The sequence below is a fragment of the Quercus robur genome, chromosome 11, assembly GCF_932294415.1.
Source record: "Quercus robur chromosome 11, dhQueRobu3.1, whole genome shotgun sequence".
Classification (NCBI taxonomy): Eukaryota; Viridiplantae; Streptophyta; class Magnoliopsida; order Fagales; family Fagaceae; genus Quercus; species Quercus robur.
The window spans coordinates 22,792,045-22,801,143 of record NC_065544.1 but is presented as its reverse complement, the minus strand read 5'-3'; the positions used below and the strand labels follow the sequence as shown (position 1 = coordinate 22,801,143).

The 9,099-nt window shown below is 41.8% G+C and overlaps 1 protein-coding gene across 1 annotated transcript; it reads left to right on the top strand.

Annotated features, from left to right (window-relative positions):
* The first annotated feature begins 3,050 nt into the window (after nucleotides 1–3,050).
* On the top strand, nucleotides 3,051–3,740 carry LOC126704847 (uncharacterized). Its single transcript, XM_050403840.1, has one exon. The coding sequence runs from the start codon at nucleotides 3,051–3,053 to the stop codon at nucleotides 3,738–3,740; it is 690 nt and encodes a 229-aa protein (XP_050259797.1).
* The last annotated feature ends 5,359 nt before the right edge of the window (nucleotides 3,741–9,099 follow it).

The window sequence follows — 9,099 nt, the reverse complement described above, 5'->3', positions numbered from 1 at the left end:
AACTGATCCTAGCTACATTCATGAAAGATCCTACTAAAAACCCAAATTTGCTTTAGGTTGTTTTATAAATAAATAAATAATAATAATAATAATAATAAATAATAATAATAAATAAAAAATAAAAAATAAATAAAAAAACCTAATGGATGGAAATAATCCAATGGGCCTTAAACAATGTTGAACGGTTGAAAATACCTCTATGTAAACTAAACATATCAAAAACAAATTTTACTTTAAATTACAAACTTATTCCATATAGTCTTAGTTATGTGGGATCAAAAAATGATTATCTTCCTAAGTATTTATTTATTATATGTTTATGTTGTTAGAAATGAGATAATTGTATTCTTTTGAGCTTAGCTATTGTGTGTCACTATAAAATAAGCATTTAAATTTATTAATTTGTTTCGTTAGGATAGATGCATCAATTGATGGAATAGGAATTAAATCTTTTTTATGCAATTTATTTATATATATAAATGAATTCATAATTTATATGATTATATAACAAGCAAAGCCATTACTAGTTTTTTTTTTTTTTTTTTCTAAAAAATGTATGATCTTACTAGCCACAATTCCACCAATCTCCCATAATCCTATTTAGGATTTTGACAACATTTCTTAGCATGTCCATGACATTTGGGGTTTAAATCCTCTCCCAACCCAATCAATTACATTTTTACCCCTCTTTTTGTAACGTTGAACATGGACATCATAGGTAACCGTGGGCATTTGACTCTGTTTCAACCAAAAAGAGGGGAAAAAATGCCAAATGCCAATGGTTGCCTAAGATGTCCATGTTTAACATTACAAAAAATGGGCAAAAATGTAATTGACTGGGTTAAGAGAGGATTTAAACCCCAAATGTCATGAACATGCTAGGAAATGTTGGCAAAATCGGAATCCTAAATAGGATTATGGGAGGTTGGTGGAATTGTGGCTAGTAAGATCATACATTAAAAAAAAAATGCATAAAAAAGATTTAATTCCTATTCCATCAATTGATGCATCTATTCTAATGAAACAAATCAGTAAATTTAAATGCTTATTTTGGGGGCCATGGCCCAAAATAACGAGTTAGGCCTTAGGCCTGTCCGAGGACGCTAGCAAGTCCGAGGAGACAACGTGGCTTAGATGATCTACGTTATAAGCCTTATCACGGGAGACAAAGAAAGAAGTTCCGAGGAGGGATTCCTCCTCGGACACTGAAAATCCGGAGCAAATGTATGTTCAAACCGCTAAAGCACACCTCCTAAACACGTGACAAGGAAGAAAACTCAAAATATCTAAGCAAAAGCTGCCACCACCACATTAAATGCACTGCAACTACTTTTTTGGCCGCATTAATGTGGAGAAGACCCCTAAACAGTGTGACCCTGGCTGCCGCAACTCACAAATGACTAAAAGGGGTGTCTTATGGGATGGGTGCTCAAGTGGGGGTTCAGATGATCAACAAGTGTAAAGTCCAGATGATCAGGAATAGCCTATATAATGTAGAGAAGCCCCCATAAGAAAGGGCGAGAAAAAGAAGAAGGGAATATTGTAGCATGCAAAAGAACCCTAATATAATCCGTACTCATAAATAAAATTCTGAATCTCCTCGGACAGAAGGTCCCTTGATCATAATAGTTTCTGTTCTTGTCTATGTGTTCCTTAATCTCATGCAAGTCACTGCTCAACTCATTTAAACCTAGTTCTTTCACCCATACTCTACAAAATTCATTGTATTGGGCTTTTTGGACTAGGATTCCATACTGTGCAGGCTTGGGCTCCAAACTTTGTCCTTACAATTGGCGCCATCTGTGGAAAGAATTCGAGTGTTAGTGAGTACGAGCACGACGGTTAAACATGGCAGGATCAGGTCCACACCAAGAAAATCCACGCCAAGCCAACCCTCAGCGAACAGAACCCATTGGACCTCAGCAGCAGAATAGTCCTCCTAACCCTGAGCCAAATCTGGGCAATGGAAGGAACCGAGAGGGAAGCGTACATACTACTCAGACGAGCCAGAGCCACTCCCAAGTAGGTAGTCACATATCCCAAAGGCAAAACAACCATCTGGCCATGCAGCGAGAGATAGACGACCTGAAAAAGAAGTTGCGCCGTGCACAGCAAAGGCGATCCCCTTCCAGCTCCGACATATCCTCTAATGAGGAAAAGGACGTCAGTTACAAGTGGAGATCAAGAACTCCCCCAAGTGAAACTTTTTCCTATGAAAAAGAGCAGCGTCATGAACGGAGACATAAGAGCCCATCTAGTAAGGGCCTAGGTAATGACGCCATGAACAAAGCTCTGGATCAAATCTCTAGGTCACCCTTCACGCACAAGATAGAAAAGGCTAGACTACCATGGCATTTCCACCAACCTACGTTCACCCTTTATAATGGCCAAGCAGACCCAGTGGAGCATGTGAGTCAGTTTAACCAAAGAATGACTATCCATTCTCGGAATGAGGTTTTGATGTGCAAAGTTTTTCCGTCTAGCCTGGGACCCGTGGCGATAAGATGGTTCAATGGCTTGAAGACGAACTCCATAAATTCCTATGAGCAGCTCGCCCAAGCTTTTTGCTCTCATTTATTACAAACAGCAGGGTTCCTTGATCTATGAGTTCGTTGTTGTCATTATCCATACGCGAAGGGGAAACTCTAAAGGTGTATTCGGATAGGTATTAAGAGATGTACAACGAGATGGATGAAAACCACAATGACGTCGCCATCAGCATGTTCAAAAATGGTCTCCCCACTGAGCATGGTTTAAGGAAGTCTCTAACTAGTAAACTCGTTACCAGCGTTCGCCAACTGATAGACAGGATTGACAAATACAAAAGAGTGGAAGAGGATCAGCTGTAAGGGAAAGGAAATGAGAAGATCATCCCTCACAAGGGGAATGATTATAGGTCGAAACGATACAATAGTAACCAGTCGAGAAGAGATTTGGTGAGACAGGCTGGACAAACCAATATGCAAGCTGTTAATGCCGTATTTAGAGAGCCGGTGCAATAGGTTCTGGAGAAAGTCAAAAACGAGCCTTTCTTCAAATGGCCGAATAAAATGGCCCGAGACTCCTTAAAGCGCAACCAGAGTCTGTATTTTCAATACCACCAAGACCACGAACATACTACCAAGGATTGCAGGAATCTTTGGAACCACCTTGATCAGTTGGTCCGAAAAGGAAAATTGCGACACCTCTTACACCCCTCTAGCGGTTATCTGGGTCAGGCAGCCCAAGAACCCCGGAAAGACGTATCTTTGAGACCTTCCATGAGTACGATACATGTCATCCTCACCGCTCCAGGGAGGACCGGCTCTTTTCCCCCGAGGGTAATGTCTGTGGCTCGACTCTCCATTGAGGACGGTGAGAGGGAGTCCAAAAGGTCTAAAAAGGGGAACTCACCTGTGCTGGGATTCTCAGATGAGGATAAGATTAGAACAATTCAACCTCACGACGATGCTTTGGTAGTTACGCTCAGGATTGGAGGGTTCGACGTGAAGAGATTACTGGTAGACCCGGGCAGTGCTGTGGAGGTGATGTACCCTGATCTGTACAAAGGGCTGAACCTAAAGCCCGAGGACCTAATGGCTTACGATTCCCCTCTGGTAAGTTTCGAAGGGAAGACTGTCACACCAAAAGGGCATATCAGACTGCCCATACAGACTGGATTAGAGGTGGTGGAGGTGGATTTTATCGTAGCCAGACCTTGGCTCCATGCTCTGGGAGTCGTTTCTTCTACACTTCACTAGAAGGTAAAATACCCGTCAGGGGGCCAAATGGAAGAGATCGGGGGAGATCAAGCCATGGCTAGGCAATGCATGGTGGCTGCCATCTCACGCCTGTCTAGTACAGAATCCTCGGCGTCTGTGAAAAAGGACTTATAGCAATCAGCCACCTCGGCAGTACTCGTCGGTAAACTAGCCGAGGAGATAAAATGTGAAAGTCTAGAAAGGGTCACTGTTGACAATAATCCAAAAAGATTCTTCCAAGTCGGCTCGGACCTACCTCTCCAAGAAAGAAGGGAATTGATTGGGTTTTTGAGAAGAAATGTTGACGTATTTGCATGGGACGCCTACGATGCCCCGGGAGTTGATCCAAATCTCATTTGTCACTACCTAAACGTTAACCTATTTCTATTCCCAAAAAGCAGCCACCCCAGTGCCCATCGAAAGAGCATGCCGATGCTGTTAAGGATGAAGTGATGAAGATGAAAAAGGCAGGGACTATCAAAGAAGTCTTTTACCCCGAGTGGTTGGCAAATACAGTGGTGGTAAAAAAGAAAACAGGGAAGTGGCGAGTCTGCGTAGACTTCACAGACTTGAACAAGGCGTGCCCGAAAGACCCGTTCCCGTTGCCTCGGATAGATCAGTTGGTAGATGCAACTGTAGGCCACCCCCGAATGAGCTTCCTGGATGCCTTCCAGGGTTATCATCAAATACCACTGGCCCTAGAAGATCAAGAGAAAATGGCGTTCATGACACCCGTCAGAAACTACCACTATAAGGTGATGCCTTTCGGTTTAAAGAATGCATGGTCTACCTACCAAAGGATGATGACCAGAATATTCGAACTACAACTAGGCAAGGTTATTGAAGTCTACATAGACGATATGGTAGTAAAAAGTAAAGTGGTATCCGAGCACGTGAGAGATCTTGAAGTCATTTTTGGCATCTTAAGAGAGCACAAGCTATGCCTCAATGCTTCTAAGTGCTCATTTGGTGTCGGGTCAGGTAAATTTCTGGGCTATATGGTCACTCATAGGGGAATAGAGGTGAGCCCGGACCAAATCAAAGCAATTCATAACCTACAAGCTCCTCAGAACCCAAAAAGAAGTCTAGAAACTCACTGGAATGATCGCAACGTTAAATCGGTTTATTTCCCGATCTGCAAACCGATGCCGACCTTTCTACCTCCTGATGAACAAGTGGAAAGGATTTCAATGGTCCGAGGACTCTGCCCTAGCCTTCCAACAACTTAAAGAATACCTGTCGCGGCCACCCATCATGTCTAGCCCTGAGGCCGACGAAGTTCTGTTTGCCTACATAGCGGTGGCCCCTCATGCTGTGAGCTTGGTATTAGTACAGGTTGATAATGGCATACAACGGCCAATGTACTATGTAAGTAAATCATTACATAAGGCTGAGGTGCGTTACTTACCACTGGAGAAGGCAATCCTTGCAGTAGTGCATGCCACACGGAAACTCCCCCACTACTTCCAGGCACACATGGTGATTGTCCTGACTCAACTTCCCCTCAGGTCGGTGCTCCGAAGCGCCGATTACACAGGAAGAATCACCATGTGGAACACACTCCTAGGGGCTTTCGATATTAAGTACATGCCTCCGACCTCTGTCAAGGGCCAAGTCCTTGCTGATCTAATTGCCGAATTTGCTGAACCCTCTGTAGAAGCAGTAGCAGAGGAGGAAAACATGGATGGAAAATCGGTTGGCACAATCTCTGCACAAGGAGTCTCGCGATGGAAAGTCTACATTGATAGCGCGTCAAACCAAAGGGGATCTGGGGTAGGGCTGGTTCTAATATCGCCTAAGAAGATTACCATTGAAAAATCATTAAGACTTGGGTTCTCAACTACAAACAATGAAGTCGAGTATGAGGCTTTACTGTAAGGAATGGTCATGGTACAAAAAATGGGTGGAAAGGTGATAGAAGCGTTCTCGAACTCCAGACTGGTCATAAGCCAGGTGAAAGGCGAGTTGGAGGCTAGAGATGTGAGAATGCAAGGATACCTTGGTCAAGTCAAACGCTTGCAATCAGACTTTGAATTTTTTATCTTGACGCATGTCTCTAGAAGCGGGAACACGCATGCGGATTCATTGGCCACTCTTGCCACGTCCTCGGCGCAGGATCTACCACGAATTATCCTTGTTGAGGATTTATGCAAGACAGATGCAATCAAAAAGGATATAGCTCAAATCCATCAGGTTAGAGTGAGCCCAAGCTGGATGGATCCCATAGTGAGTCTTCTCAAAGATGATGTATTGCCTGAAGAGAAATTGGAAGTCGAGAAGATACGAAGGAAGGTTCCTCGGTTCTGGTTGTCGAAGGACCACAAGCTATACAAGCGCTCCTATTCTGGGCCATTTTATTATGCGTACACCCAGAAGCATCAGAGACATTGCTCGAAGAACTGCATGAAGGAATTTGTGGGAGCCACACGGGAGGAAGATCGCTAGCACACAGAGCCCTCACTCAAGGGTACTGGTGGCTGAGCATGTAGAAAGAGGCCCAAGAATATGCAAAGAAATGCGACCAATGCCAGAGATTCGCCCCAAATATCCACCAACCAGGAGGAGTTCTTAACCCCGTTTCCAATCCTTGGCCGTTCGCTCAATGGGGTCTGGATATTGTCGGCCCTTTCCCAAAAGCAGCAGGGAACAAGCGATACTTAATGGTCGGCATAGATTACTTCACCAAATGGGTTGAAGCTGAGCCTTTAGCCAACATCAAGGATGTGGATGCAAAGAAATTCATCTGGAAAAACATCATTACACGCTTCGGAACTCCTCGCACCCTCATCTCAGACAACGGCCTTCAGTTTGATAGTAAAATCTTCAGGAAATACTGCTACGACTTTGGAATCACGAACCAATATTCCACTCCAACCTATCCTCAAGGAAACGGGCAAGCCAAGACTGTAAATAAGGTCATAATCAACGGGTTGAAAAAGAGACTGGATGATGCAAAAGGAAGATGGGTGGAAGAACTACCACACGTCCTATGGACCTACCGAACCACGCTGTGACGGTCAACGGGAGAAACTCCTTTTTTGATGACTTACGGGGCCGAGGCTGTGCTCCCCCTGGAAACTAGCTTCCCCTCATTGAAATCCAACACTTTTACCCTAAGTAACAACGACGAGTTGCTAGGGAGAAGTCTAGACTTAGTCGAGGAGAAAAAAGAAAAAGCAATGATCTAATTGGCCTATTACCACTAAAAGCTAAAGCAGGGGTACGATACCAATGTAAAACTAAGGCCACTAGGGCTGGGCGACCTTGTGATGAGAAGTGCTAAGAACCCATCCTGGGGAAAGCTGGGACCCAACTGGGAAGGCCCATATCGCATCACTTCAGTGGCAAGAATAGGTGCATATTATCTGGAAGACTTAGACGAGAAAATTTTACCCCGCCCATGGAATGTAAATAACCTAAGAAGGTATTATTACTAATGAAAGCAACTCTGCCTATATTATATCTCATGATCACTGCGCATTTTTTGGCTCATTTCTTTCTATATAAGTTTTAAACAGAACCTAAGTCCTGCATGGCTCCTCGGACCATAGACTTAGGGGAAATTAACAACCTATGGCATCTATACAAGTTTTAAACAGAACTTAAATCCTGCATGGCTCCTCGGACCACAGACTTAGGGGAAATTAACAACTTATGGCATCTACACAAGTTTTAAACAGAACCTAAGTCCTACATGGCTCCTTGGACCACAAACTTAGGTGAAATTAACAACTTATGGCATCTACGCAAGTTTTAAACAGAACCTAAGTCCTGCATGACTCTTCGAACCACAGACTTAGGGGAAATTAACAACTTATGGCATCTACGCAAGTTTTAAACAGAACCTAAGTCCTGCATGGCTCCTCGGACCACAGACTTAGGGGAAATTAACAACTTATAGCATCTACGCAAGTTTTAAACAGAACCTAAGTCCTGCATGGCTTCTCAGACCACAGACTTAGGGGAAATTAACAACTTATGACATCTACGCAAGTTTTAAACAGAACCTAAGTCCTGCATGGCTGCTCACATGAGTCACATCTACGCTGAACTGGTTGCACAGTGAGCAACTGTGCGGTACAGCCCACAGTTATCCCTTGACACGGTTTCCCACTTTATCTATTATTATAAGTTATTATATCGATTAATAATTTGATGTATATTATATTAACTTATTTATATTATAATGAAATTAATTTATTGAATTATGTATTAAATTAATTTTTATTTGTGCATGTTTAGATTTTAAAGTGATCACGATTTTAGAAAAATTACAATAATCAAGTTCTATTATTATAAGACAAATTAAATTGATTAGCTATATTATCAATTGAAAAAAAAAATACAAAAACTTAATTAATAATTTTACATAAAAAAAAAGTAAGAAAAATAAAATTTAAATAAAAATATTCAATATATATATTATTTAATTAATATTTAAATAAAAAAGACCCACCGAACATTTTCGCCTAACGCTCTCTATGTTGTTAAAGCCGGCCCTGTCTCACCCAATAACACACGTCGGCGGATGGTCTTTCTTTTCTTTTCCATCTTTTCTCCTCAGCGTGTACAACTCTCCTTGATCAGCTTTTCATTAAACCAAAAGTTGATATTGGAAGCTTGAGGAAGCAAGCTCATTAATTGAGCTTTGACCAATGCATGTGGGCTGGACCCACACGGTGCTGCACCCAGCAGGTATTTGAACGAGAAAGATTAACCGGGCATGATGGTGCTGCTGCATTTGTTATTAGCAACACACTCTCTGAATTGCCATACTTCATACTTTCAGTTATTCCTGCCTGGAGCAATAGCTTATTACTTGCCTGAACTACGCAAAGGAAATGAACATTTTTTGTACTTTGCTCTAGTGTTATTTGCATGTATGATGTTGGTTGAGAGCCTAATGATGATGGTTGCGAGTATCGTGCCCAATTATCTAATGGGCATAATAACTGGTGCTGGAATTCAAGGGCTAATGATATTAGTTGGTGGCTTCGTTTTTTTTTTTGACTGAAGAAGTTAGGTGGCTTCGTTACATTGCCAAATGATATACCTTTTTTTGATGAACTGCCAAATGATATACCTAAAAACATTGTGGAAAAACCCCTTACATGAGACTGCTTTTCATAAGTATGCTTACCAAGGAATGTTTAAGAACGAGTTTGAAGGATCAGTTCTTCCTTCATTCATTATATAATTTTCAAATCCTCAACAACTATATTTTTTAAATCTCCCATTTGTAATATTTTAAAATATTCCGTTGATATTTTTTTAACAAATTTAGTGAAGCACCCGTGACAATGATATAATGAGTAATAAAATTGTCTAATTTTAACGAGAAGTATTATATTTTAAACAT